The sequence below is a fragment of the Quercus suber genome, unplaced genomic scaffold, assembly GCF_002906115.3.
Source record: "Quercus suber isolate HL8 unplaced genomic scaffold, Cork oak 2.0 scaffold_11, whole genome shotgun sequence".
In the NCBI taxonomy this organism is placed as follows: Eukaryota; Viridiplantae; Streptophyta; class Magnoliopsida; order Fagales; family Fagaceae; genus Quercus; species Quercus suber.
Genome location: NW_027069477.1, coordinates 398,745 through 411,577, shown reverse-complemented (window position 1 = coordinate 411,577; position 12,833 = coordinate 398,745). Strand labels below are relative to the sequence as shown.

Sequence of the window (12,833 nt, the reverse complement as noted above, 5' to 3'; positions counted from 1 at the left end):
TTCACATCGTGGTGAGTCAGTCTCAGCCCCATTTTCTCATTCAAGGTATCTACACACCCTAATATCCTAAATACATTCACGGCGCACTGGGTAGGAGCCAGGCGGAAATGCCTAAGGTAGCCGATAGTCACTGACCTCAAGGGATTCTCATCCCTCCCTCTACAAAAGCGACTATCGGGATCACGACTTCACCCTCTCTCCTCTTAATTACCACTCCCCTTCTTCACAGTACCTCAAACTCACATTATTGGGTATCTCATAGTCAACAATGAATTTATTCATCATCTCGTCGGACTCAACCAACTTCTTAAACTTACCCATCCCCAAGGACGACTAAAGGTTCCAGAAGAAGAAAAGAAGGAGTAGAATCAAAGAAAATTTGGTGTTACCGGGAGAAGAAGACTTACAGAAATATGAAGATCCTCTTCGGGCAGTGTGTAAGTTGAACCAGATTCAAATTATACGCATCAATGGTCGTAAGCGCGAAAATGAGGAAACCAGGCGGTTCAAACAAGTACTTATACTCCCTCTTTGGTTCCCCAAATGTAACCGCTTGCCCATAAAAGCAGGAGATCCCCACCGAACGATTACCATCACACCGTTGAAAGTGGGAAATGTGGAGCCGCCAAAATTTAATGTGGGCGCACACTGAGTCTCGAAACGCCAAAACGTACATCGGACAGTCGAAAAGTCGCCAGCATTAGCGCGGACCGAAGTGGGGTAATTCGTCTAGAGGGCCCGTAGATATCAAAACCCTCCTCCCCGTCCGAAGGAGCGTGCAACAGGATTTTGAGGGGCTATTGTGGGGCCCGTGGGCCTGATAGCCTCAGCCCATCGTGTAGTAGGCCTAAGGGCCACGCCGAGAAAGGATGACCATCCGAGGCTAATTTAGGAAAAGACTCTTTTTTGGATCCACGCCGAGGACCTCTTCGTCCTCGGCATACTAAGGATAATTTTGGGTAGGGACAAGCCCAGAGCAAGCTGTCACCTCCACATTTAATGCATTCACCTAACCCCTCTGACCGCATTAATGGGGATGTAACCCCTTAGCAGGGCGACGTTGATCAGGGTGAACTACTTGAGTGTTGATAAGGCCTCTGACGGGACGGATGGTCAGAAGGAAGGCAAATAGATGATCAACAGATGGAATAACAAGATAGGACGATGAAGACTATATAAGAGGAGTGAGTAAAGTAAGAAAGGGGGAGGTGGCTCGGCCACGGGCCGAGGAGCATCCCCCAGTTGTAAATGGGTATTAGTATCTTTCAATAAAAAAAAGAGCTCATGCCTGGTGAAGGCCGACGAGCACCTAACCCTTCGATCTACTCTCTAAAAATTCATTGTTCTGGGTTCGTTGGGCCTTGAGAACCCATATTTTTTGGGTTACAAAAACGGACTCTACAATTTTTTATTTTTTTTCCTTTTTGGATTGTACTTTATTTTCATGAAACCACATACTGTGTAATTTTTTTCGACTTTTTTTTTTCTTCTGTCAATTATATATTATTAAGTGAATAATAAATATTTAAGATAATAATTAGTTTTTAGATTGTGGACTGTAGAGTGATTTATCTTTTGTTTTTCTTTTTGTATGGTACTCTATTTTCAAGAAATTTAACACTTGGTAATTTTTTTTTCACCTTGTTATCTTTTGTAAATTATATATTATTAAGTGGATTATAAATATTTAAGATAGTAATTAGTATTTAGATTGTGAATTGTGGAGTGATTTATTTATTTATTAATTTTTTCTTTGTATGGTACTTTAATTTTAAGAAATCAAGTATTGGGTAAATTTTTTCTCTTTTTTTTTTATTTTTTTTTTAATAAAAGAAAAGAGTTCATGTTTCGTGAACGCCGGTCAGCGCCTAAACCTTCGATCCACTCTCTACAAATTTATTGTTTGGGCTTGTTGGGCTGAAAACCCATTCATACTCTGGGTCTAAGCCAAGTTGAGTCCCCACACTAATATTTTGTGAAAAGTTAATTTCCTTTCCTTTCACATCTTATATTTCCCACCAAATCTCACTTTACCAATATTTTACTCTCCAATTTTCTTCACTTTACCAATGGCAAACTTACTTTTTTTTTTCTTAAAAAAAAAAATTAAACCAATATCAAAGCGAAGAAGAGATGAAGAAAAGTTCAATATAGGATTAAGGAATTATTAAACAAGGCACAATTATTTTATTTAATCCATATTTATTTTATAAATAAATACAAATATGATGTTAATTTTTATTTTTAATACATTTTGCAATAGTATAGCATCAATGGATAAAAATTTAGTTGCAAGAGAGACTTATCAATTTATGCAATGGCCTAAGGGTCCAAATATAAGAAGGCACCCTAAAATATAATATATTATTATAGTATTGCACAAAAATAATATTGTAATAAAAAATTAAGGCCTTTCACTTAGATTTTTTTTTTTTTTTTTTATATATAAAAAAACATATTCTACTAGCCGATAGAATACATTAATTTTTTAAATGTCATACTCTTTTCTAATCTTCAACATTTTATTAATACATTTTACTATATTTGAAGTAGTTTAAGAGTGTAAAATTTTTCAATCTCCCAAAAATTTAACTCTTCTTTTCTCTCTCTATCAAAATTATAATTATAATTAATAGTTTTCGAGACAAATTCATTGTTTAATAATTAAAGTCTAACATTGCCAAGAGAGACAATGACCATCTAAAATATGATATTTATTAAGATACTAATTGTTTCAATATTTTATAATTAAAAACTTTAAAAAATGTTTTATAAATAAATGAAAATAATCCAATTAATGTATTAAATTATATAAAAATGTTGGATTCTTTTTTCTAATTCATGTATCGCTTATAAAATATTAACTAATAATTTATTTATCATTTATATCTAGCCCAACATATGTTGAGTCGGCCCTAAACTAGGCTTTATTTTTTGTGAAAAATCTTCATTGCAATTTGACCATATTTTGCATGAAATGCATTTAATATGCCAATATTATAGTTAACATTTCATAAATTTGGTATGATCATAGTGGTATTAGTATAAAGAAACTAATTAATTTGAGTCTAAAGCTGTCAATATATATATATATATATATATAATTGATGGTTTTATAAAGAAGTGTTTAACAAGTATTACTGTTGGGATATTGGAAGGAACTAATAACTTTTCTTAAATGGTTAATGTGTTTAATTGGCTTTAAGAATCATGCTCTATGTAGTGCTGGATGTGAAAAAAAATTCATTTTGAGTGAGAGATAAATAGGATAAGGATATATCGGTCTTATTGAAAAAAAATTAACTTAATTGAGAACATTTTCCTTATATGTGCAAATTTTAAAGGAAGTTTTGACAAGAGTTGCATTAATTGTTAGCGTAAAAGTGTATTATATTTTTCATATTTGAGTTGAAATTACTTTTAATTCAATTAAGTGGACCGTTAATGTTTTATTATTGTTATTATAATACACACTCTCAAATTGATGTACACATTATCACAAATTTTATCACGTCTTATTTTGATATTAACTAGCAATTTGATCACATTTAATTAACCAAATATTAATAGTGGGCTTACGTATAAATTGACACCCAAAGATACGTGTGGTCGCAAAAAAATTGCAATTTTTTTTTTTGAGAAATAAGCATAAATATTTACCTTAAACTTTATACAAAACTATTACTAGCCAAATTTTGTTAAACAGCTTTAAGTTCCCTAAAGCTCCTCCCCCTCCCCACCCTCGAACACAATAGCAGATGAGCACTTGATCTTTATCTTTAACTAAAATGTTATAAAAGAAAATGATAAACTTGCTATCATCGTTACTCATTCAGAAATATATGAGTCTTCTTCTTCCCTTGACTTGTTCAGATTATTGCTATGTACACGGATATTCGTGGAGGCTTGAATAGTTCTAATTAATTGTCAGTCCTATTCTCTCTGCTCCTCTGAGGGTATTTATTATTTGTCTCGGCTCGGATAGAAAAAAGCTTTCCTATGTGGGTTGACAGTTTCTCATGCTTTTGTACTAAGAATCTGTCTTGGCTTGAATAAAAAATAGTTGGCGGTCCGTATGCAGAGTACAACATGCAAGGTCCTGTCATTGTGAGGCCAAAAACCATATTTTTTCAAAATTTTTAGCAAAAAATTACTGTTTCGAAAATAAATAGTAATCTACTATTTTTTTTAGTATTCGAGTTTGGTGAATTTGAGTACCCTATTTTATAATTTCACTGTGGCATTGCTGAGTTGGAAATTGGGGGATTAAAAAAATAATGTGGTAATCGAGCTTGGTAAACTCAAGTACCATGCAACACAATACTCGAGTATACCAGGCTTGAGTACCTTTTATAAATAAAATGCAGAAAATTTTATTTCTACAGAACTCGAGTACCGTGTAAATTTTTTTTGTTTTTTGATTTTTTTTTTTGTTTAAGGATAATCGACAAATAAACATAAAGATAAAAAAAGCAGCTTTTTTATGTTTTTTTTTTTATTTAAATAGAAGTATTGTAAAATATAGAGATTTTAATTTCGAAATATGAATTTAATTTCTACATTGATTAAAATTGTTCATTTTTTTCTCAAAAAAATTGTTCACTATTTTTTGTATAAACTATTTCTATGATTTTGCATAAAATTATTTTCTGTTCAGCATTATTTAAGAAATTGTTCACTTTCTTTTACATAAATTATTTTCTGTTCACTATTTAAAAAATTGTTCACTGTTTTCCCATAAAACACCTAGTGAAATTGTGTTTTCTAATTTTAAATGCCAAATCTGAATGTTTTTTCATGTTTTAATTTCACAATAATTGAATATATTTTTCTGCATTGATAAAATTTGTTTCTACATTAATAAAATTTTTTCTCTGCACATCATATTTACTGTATATTTGAATCTGCTTACTATATTCATAAAATCTGTTTTTTGCATTAATTAAAATTGTTCATTGTTTTGTCATAAAAATTGTTCACTGTTTTTTACATAAACTATTTCTAGCATTAGCGCAGTTATTGCACTTAAATGGTTTTTGTGTTTCATCCCTCTGGCGCGGGCCCCTGGGCCCAGCTTGGAGTGGGCCAAGGCTGCCTGATTTTCTGGCACCACAACAATCTATCATCATTGGATAATTTTGACAAAGTGTGTATCAAAATGGACTTTATCAATGCAAAAAAACAGATTCGATTATTGTGAAATTCGAACATGAAAAAACATACAGATTTAGCTTTTCAATTTTGAAAACATAATTTCACTAGGTGTTTTATGAGAAAACAGCAAGCAATTTTTTAAATAGTGAACAGAATCATTTACCGTTAGGTGATTTATACGAATCATTCATTTTTCTTTCATTGAGTTTGTGCATTAGTCATATGGTTACATATTAAAAAAATTTTTTTTTTTTTTCTCTCTCTCTCTCTTTCTCTTTGATTGTTAAATGTTATCCGATTATTAAATTATAAAGAATTAAAGATAATATATAAAAAAATATTATTATTATATTACATAACATGATTTGAATAATATAGTGTTTATTGTTATATCTTTTTTTTTGGCTTTTTTTTTTCTTCTCATCTTATTTTATTCAACATTGAAATAAAATGAGATCCTCCATATCATTAAATTATTTATATTTTCTCATCTTTTTTATTTAAAAAATTAAATATTTAATATTTTACACATTCTCTAACATTTCTTATTCCCTTTACCTTTTGATCTCCCCCAGCCCTCTACCTTAATATCATTTTTACTCTTACCCTTAATTTTATTTTTTTTTTCTTCTTATTATTATCCTCTTAGCATAAATTTGTCATCCAGTCTTCCATTCTATGCACAATTTTTCCTCACAAAAAAAGTAATTTCTCTCTCAATTTTTTGGTAGATTTTTTTAATTTTTCTTACATATTTGTTTTAGTTTGATAAATTTTTGTGTTCTTTATAACTTTATTTTAGATTGGTGCTGTGGGGCCAGAAAATTAGGCAGCCTTGGCCCATTCCAAGCCAGGCCCAGGGGCCCACACCGAGGATGCATGAGGGGTCCGAGGATGAAAGCGCGAGGACCGGCCCCCGAGTAACATATCCGAGGATGGCCCCGTCCTCGGGCATCCGAGACCTCAGAAGAACACGAGCACCACCCCACCAAAGAGGGGTCTTCTTGAATATCCGAGGAGGAGAGGGTCCAGGGCCACGCGTCGGCGACGGGAGCACGGCGAAGGAGCAAGCCTTAGGCGAGCTGTCACCTCTGCATTGAATGCCCTCAACTAACGTCCTGGCCGCATTAATGAGGACAGGACTCCTGAACAGTGCTGTCTTGGGTGTTGCAACCCACTGGAGGAATGGAGATGTGGCTGATGGGACAGGCTCTCAAGTGGTGGCCTGACTGATCGACAAATGGAGGGCTAGGATCAGTTTAGAGAGGTATATAACGTAAAGGGTCTCTCCTGAAAAGGGGACAGAAGATCGGCATTAAGAAGTTCTGTAGTGACTTGTGCCCTCTGAACCTTTATAATCAATCTTAAAAGAAGTAATAAGAACATCAAGCTTCAGAAGACCAGTCCGAGGAGCATCATTGTGCATCCCAATCCATGTTTAAGTTGATAAATCCACATGCAACCATGCAGGGCAATTGTACCCCTTACTAGGGCCTAGTTCTTGAGCCCACTCTCTATAAATTCATTGAAGGGCAAGCGGGGCTTGGGTCCACTCTCTCAACCTGAAGAAGTGTCCCAAATCTGGTCCCTACAATTGGCGCCGTCTGTGGGAAGAACTCGTGCGTCAGTAAGGAAAACTGCCGGGCATGGTAGGGTCAGACCCTCACCAAAGGAGTTCCCATCGACACGAACCAGCAAGACCCCAACGTCCGAACGACTATGGCAACATGGGGCACGGCCAGAACGAGGAGAACGGACGATTCCGAGAAGGAAGTGTGCACACCTCGCAAACTAGCAAAAGCCATATGCATAGAAGCGACCGCGTGCCCCAGCGAAACCGTGGGAGGATAAAAGTCACGCCTCTCAGAGGCAGGAAGATAAGGCGGCAATGCAGCGAGAGATAGATGATCTCAAGAGAAAGTTGCGCCATGCATAGCGAAAGCGACCCGAACCCAGCCTTGACTTACCCTCTGACAACAAAAGTGATGATGACTACAGGCAAAGGTCGACGATACCCCCGAGTGAAGTTTTCTCCCACGAGGATAAGCACTATCGGAGGTGTAGGCGTGGCAGTCCCACCCCTAAGGGCTTGGGAAGTGACGCCATGAGCAGGGCGCTGGACCAGCTCTCCAAGTCACCCTTTACGCGTCGCATAGACGAGGCGGTGCTCCCTCGGAGGTTCCAGCAGCTGACCTTCACCATTTACAATGGCAAAACGGACCCCGTGAAGCACGTGAGCCAGTTCAATCAGAGGATGGCCATTCACTCTAAAAACGAGGCGCTGATGTGCAAAGTCTTCCCGTCCAGCTTGGGGCCTGTGGCAATGAGGTGGTTCAACGGCTTGAGGACGAATTTCGTAGACTCGTACAGACAGCTGACCCAGGCCTTTGGTTCCCGTTTTGTCACGAACAGCAAACCTCCTCGGCCCATGAGCGCGTTGCTGTCCCTGACCATGCGCGATGACGAGACCCTCAAGGCTTACTCGGACAAGTATTGGGAGATTTACAACGAGTTGGATGGCAAGTACGATGATGTCGCCATCAACACGTTCAAGAACGGGCTCCCAATGGGGCACAGCCTGAGGAAGTCCTTAACTGGTAAGCCCGCCACCAGCGTGCGGCAGCTAATGGACCGGATCGACAAATACAAACGGGTGGAGGAAGACTTGCTACAGGGCAAGGGGAAGGAGAAGACTATCCCTCAAGAGAGGAGGGATTCTAGGTCGGACCGATATAACAACGCCCGTCCGAGAAGAGATTTCATAGAGCAATCTGGGGCGACAAATGCCCAGGCTGTCGGCGTTGTGTTCCGAGAACCGGTGCACAGGGTGCTGGAAAAGATCAAGAACAAACCGTATTTCAAGTAGCCAAATAAGAAGTCGGGGAACCCCAAGAAGCGTAATCAGGACCGCTACTGCCAGTATCACTAGGACCACGGGCACGCTACGGAGGACTGTAGGAATCTCTGGAACTATCTGGACCAGTTAGTCCGGGAAGGGCGGCTGAAGCATCTCCTGCACCATTCCAGCAGCCGGCAGGGCCAGACCTACCAGGAGCCATGGAGGGACACAGCCATGGGGCAGCCCACTGGAACGATCAATGTGATCTTGGCTGCGCCAGGAAAAACAGGCATGCGCCCCTCGCGGGTGCTGTCCGTAGCCCAGATGGCCATCGGGGAGTCCCAGTCAGAGCCAAAGAGGGCCAGAAGAGGCTGTCACCTGACCTTGACTTTTTTCGAGAAGGACAAGGACGGAACCACCCAACCCCACGACGACGCTTAGGTGATCACCCTCAGAATAGGGGGCTATGACGTCAAAAGGGTGATGGTGGACGGTGGCAGCGCGGCGGAGGTCATGTACCCTGACCTCTATAAGGGGCTGGGGCTAAAGCCCGAGGACTTGTCTCCCTACAGCTCCCCCTTGATGAGCTTCGATGGGAAGCTGGTCACCCCGGAGGGCATGATCAGGCTGCCTATCCAGACTAGCCCAAAAGTAGTGGAGGTGGACTTTATAGTGGTGAACACGTATTTCCCCTACACTGCCATTATGGGAAGGCCTTAGCTCCACACCTTAGGAGGTGTCGCCTTTTCCTTACGCCAGAAAGTGAAATTCCCGTCTGGAGACCGAATCCTCGAGATCCGAGGGTACTAGTCAACGGCAAGGCGGTGCATGGTTGCGGCCACCTCACATCCGCAAGATACGGAGCCCTCAGCCACCATGGCCGAAAACTTATAGCAGCTAACCACCTCGGGGGCACCAGCTGACCCGGCCGCCGAGGAAGCAAGGCTCGAAGGCTTAGAGAAAGTGGTCATCAATGACGACCAGGAGAGATTCTTTCAGGTTGGAACCCAACTGCCTCTCCAGGAGAAGGAGGAGTTGCTTGAGTTTCTCAAGAGTAACCTGGACGTGTTTGCATGGGACCCTTGCGACGCCCCAGGGATTGACCTATCCTTCATATGTCACCGCCTCAACGTCAACCCTTCGGTGACCCCCAGGAAGCAGCCGCCCCGATGCCCATCAAAGGAACATACTGAGGCGGTTAAGGAAGAGGTTAATAAACTTAAGCGCGCGAGCGCTATTAAAGAGGTATTCTACCCCGAGTGGTTAGCCAACACTGTGGTGGTCAAGAAGAAAAGTGGGAAATGGAGGGTTTGCGTGGACTTCACGGACCTTAATAAAGCCTGCCCGAAAGACCCCTTCCCAATGCCACGGATAGACCAGCTGGTGGATGCGACCGCGGGCCATCCTCGGATGAGCTTCCTAGACGCCTTTCAAGGCTACCACCAGATCCCATTAGCCTTGGAGGATCAGGAGAAGACGGCCTTCGTAACGCCCATTGGGAACTACCACTACAAGGTGATGCCATTCGGCCTGAAGAACGCTGGATCTACTTATCAGAGGATGATGACGAGAATGTTCGAGCTATTGTTGGGTAAAAACATTGAGATCTATGTTGATGATATGGTGGTGAAGAGCAGATTGGTGTCCGAGCATCTGTGGGACCTCGGCTGTATATTCGACGTCCTCAGGAAGCACAGGCTACGACTAAATGCGTCCAAGTGCTCGTTTGGCATGGGATCTGGCAAGTTCCTGGGCTACATCATTACCCATCGGGGGATCGAGGTCGACCCTGACCAAATCAGAGCTATCCAAAGCCTAAAGCCTCCGCAAAATCCCAAAGAGATCCAGAGGCTTGCTGGGATGATCGCGGCCCTGAATCGATTCATTTCCAGGTCGGCCGACCGATGCAGACCATTCTACCTCCTGCTCAATAAGTGGAAGGGATTTGAGTGGTCCGAGGAATGTGCCACGGCCTTCCAACAGCTCAAAGATTACTTGGCTCGGCCACCCATCATGTCTAAACCAGAGGCCGACGAGGTCCTATACGCATACATCGCTGTGGCGCACCACGCTGTGAGCCTGGTGCTAATACGAGATGATGGTGGTGTCCAAAAACTGGTCTATTACGTTAGCAAGTCATTACACGAAGCCGAGGTCAAGTACCTACCCTTGGAAAAGGCCATACTTGCCGTGGTCCATGCCACGCGAAAGCTGCCTCATTACTTCCAGGCTCACACGGTGATCGTCTTAATCCAACTACCCTTGAAGTCCGTACTTCGGGCCGCCAACTACACGGGAAGAATTGCAAAGTGGAATACCATCCTGGGGGCCTTCGACGTTAAATACATGCCTCGGACTGCCATAAAGGGCCAGGTTCTGGCAGACTTGACGGCGGAGTTCGTTGAGCCAACTATAGAAGTGGGAACCGAGGGAAGGATCGCTGACGAGAGGCCAGTTGGAGCGATCTCTGTCCCGAGGCCACCATGCTGGAAAGTATATGTTGATGGCGCGGCAAACCAAAGAGGGTCGAGAGTAGGACTAGTCTTAGTGTCCCCTAAAGATCATGTCATAGAGAAATCCCTGAGGCTCGGATTCCCGGCCACAAACAACGAGACCAAGTACGAGGCATTATTGCAGGGTATGGCCATAGTACGGAAGATGGGGGGAAGGTCGGTGGAGATGTTTTCAGACTCGAGACTGGTAGTGGGACAGGTAAGGGGAGAGATGGAGGCCCGAGATCCAAGAATGCAAGAATACCTGAGCCAAGTCAAGTGTTTGCAGTTGGACTTCGACCCTTTCAGTCTGTCTCATATCCCTAGGGGTGGAAACAGCCATGCCGACTCATTAGCCACACTCGTAACTTCCTCGGCAGATGGTCTACCTCAGATTATACTTGTGGAGCACCTGGAGAGGGTGAGTGAGGTGAGGAAGAAAGCGATCCCCATCCTTAGGGTCGGAGTGGGTCCCAGTTGGATGGACCCCATTGTGAGATTCCTTAAAGATGATATCCTGCCCCAAGACAAGTCAGAGGCTGAGAAAGTACGAAGAAAAGCTCCTCGGTTCTGGTTATCTGAGGACCACAAACTGTACAGGCGCTCCTACTCAGGGCCATACCTGCTATGCGTCCACCCTGAAGCAGCAAAATTACTGCTCGAAGAGCTGCACGAAGGAATCTGTGGGAGCCATACAGGGTGGAGATCATTGTCTCACCGAGCCGTCACACAGGGATACTGGTGGCCGGGGATGCAGCAAGAGGCCCAGGATTATGTCAAGAGGTGTGACCAATGCCAAAGGTTCGCCCCGAATATCCATCAGCCAAGAGGAGTCCTTAATCCCTTGTCTAGTCCATGGTCGTTCGCCCAATAGGGCTTGGACATTGTAGGACCATTCCCTAGAACGCCAGGGAATAAGAAGTATCTGTTGGTAGCCACGGACTACTTTACCTAGTGGGTCGAGGCTGAGCCACTGGCCAACATCAGGGACGTAGACGCAAAGAAATTCCTTTGGAGGAACATTGTGACACGATTCGGGGTCCCCCACACCCTTGTCTCGGATAATGGGCTCCAATTCGATAGCAAGGCCTTTAGGAGGTACTGTCATGAGCTTGGTATCACAAATAGATACTCAACGCCCGCCTACCCCCAGGGAAACGGGCAAGCCGAGGCCGTCAACAAGGTCATCATCAGCGGCCTTAAGAAGAGACTGGACGACGCCAAAGGGAGATGGGTAGAGGAGCTGCCCCACGTTCTCTGGACATACCAGACCACGCCCCGACGGTCAATGGGGGAAACACCCTTCGCCTTAACTTATGGTGCCGAGGCGGTGATCCCCCTGGAAACAAGCTTCCCGACGCTAAGGACGAGCTCTTTCACCCCAGGCAGTAATGATGGACTGCTAGGGAGGAGCTTGGACCTGGTAGAAGAACGAAGGGAACGAGCGATGATCCAGTTGGCCTATTACCAACAAAAGCTCAAGCAGGGGTATGATACCAATGTGAGACTCAGACCACTAACATCGGGGGACCTGGTGCTGAGAAAAGTCATAGGGGCTGCTAAGAACCCTTCTTGGGGAAAGCTGGGACCCAACTAGGAGGGGCCCTACCGAGTTACGTCAGTAGCGGGGATAGGTGCATACTACTTAGAAAATCTAGAAGAAAAACCTGTACCTCGTCCATGGAATGTAAATAACCTGAAAAGGTATTATTATTAATGATGAAGCCTTTTTGGATTCAAATGCTTACGCTATTATGACTATGTATCTCGCATTCTGACGACTAGACTAAGTGTTAGACAGAACCAAGGCATTGCATGGTCCTCGGACTCAAGCCTATGGGGAAACTAACTACTTCGAAATATCTTAAGTGTTAGACAGAACCAAGGTATTGCATGGTCCTCGGACTCAAGCCTATGGGAAAACTAACTACTTCGAAATATCCTAAGTGTTAGACAAAACCAAGACATTGCATGGTCCTCGGACTCAAGCCTATGGGGAAACTAACTACTTCGAAGTATCCTAAGTGTTAGACAGAACCAAGGCACTGCATGGTCTTCGGACTCAAGCCTATGGGAAAACTAACTACTTTGAAATATCTTAAGTGTTAGACAGAACCAAAGCATTGCATGGTCTTCGAACTCAAGCCTATGGGGAAACTAACTACTTCAAAATATCCTAAGTTAGGAAAGGATCAAAACCCTACCTAACCCTTGGGACATCAAGGGACTGCCCACGCATACATTCCTTCCCATTATCATTATTACTAACACAATTGGTCGACATATAATTCAAGCTAAATTCAGGCAAATAAAAAGAAAAGAGAGGAAGCAGATAGCATGTAAACGAA

At 42.5% G+C, this 12,833-nt stretch overlaps 2 protein-coding genes across 2 annotated transcripts; both read left to right on the top strand.

The window, feature by feature from the left end:
• The first annotated feature begins 7,258 nt into the window (after nucleotides 1-7,258).
• Nucleotides 7,259-8,020, top strand: LOC136069970 (uncharacterized). The gene has a single exon (XM_065779149.1). The coding sequence runs from the start codon at nucleotides 7,259-7,261 to the stop codon at nucleotides 8,018-8,020; it is 762 nt and encodes a 253-aa protein (XP_065635221.1).
• A 207-nt stretch (nucleotides 8,021-8,227) lies between these two features.
• Nucleotides 8,228-12,082, top strand: LOC136069966 (uncharacterized). Its single transcript, XM_065779145.1, has 3 exons — nucleotides 8,228-8,282; nucleotides 8,913-11,268; nucleotides 11,614-12,082. The coding sequence occupies exons 1-3, from the start codon at nucleotides 8,228-8,230 to the stop codon at nucleotides 12,080-12,082; spliced, it is 2,880 nt and encodes a 959-aa protein (XP_065635217.1).
• The last annotated feature ends 751 nt before the right edge of the window (nucleotides 12,083-12,833 follow it).

Excerpts from the sequence above, each read along its gene's own strand:
- LOC136069970 (XM_065779149.1), top strand. The coding sequence starts at position 7,259 with ATGAGCAGGGCGCTGGACCAGCTCTCCAAGTCACCCTTTACGCGTCGC.
- LOC136069966 (XM_065779145.1), top strand. The coding sequence starts at position 8,228 with ATGGGGCAGCCCACTGGAACGATCAATGTGATCTTGGCTGCGCCAGGA. Across the intron at positions 8,283-8,912 it reads GGCTGCGCCAGGAAAAACAG|CTGACCCGGCCGCCGAGGAA; the intron begins GCATGCGCCCCT and ends CGGGGGCACCAG. Across the intron at positions 11,269-11,613 it reads GCCCAGGATTATGTCAAGAG|ATACTCAACGCCCGCCTACC; the intron begins GTGTGACCAATG and ends TATCACAAATAG.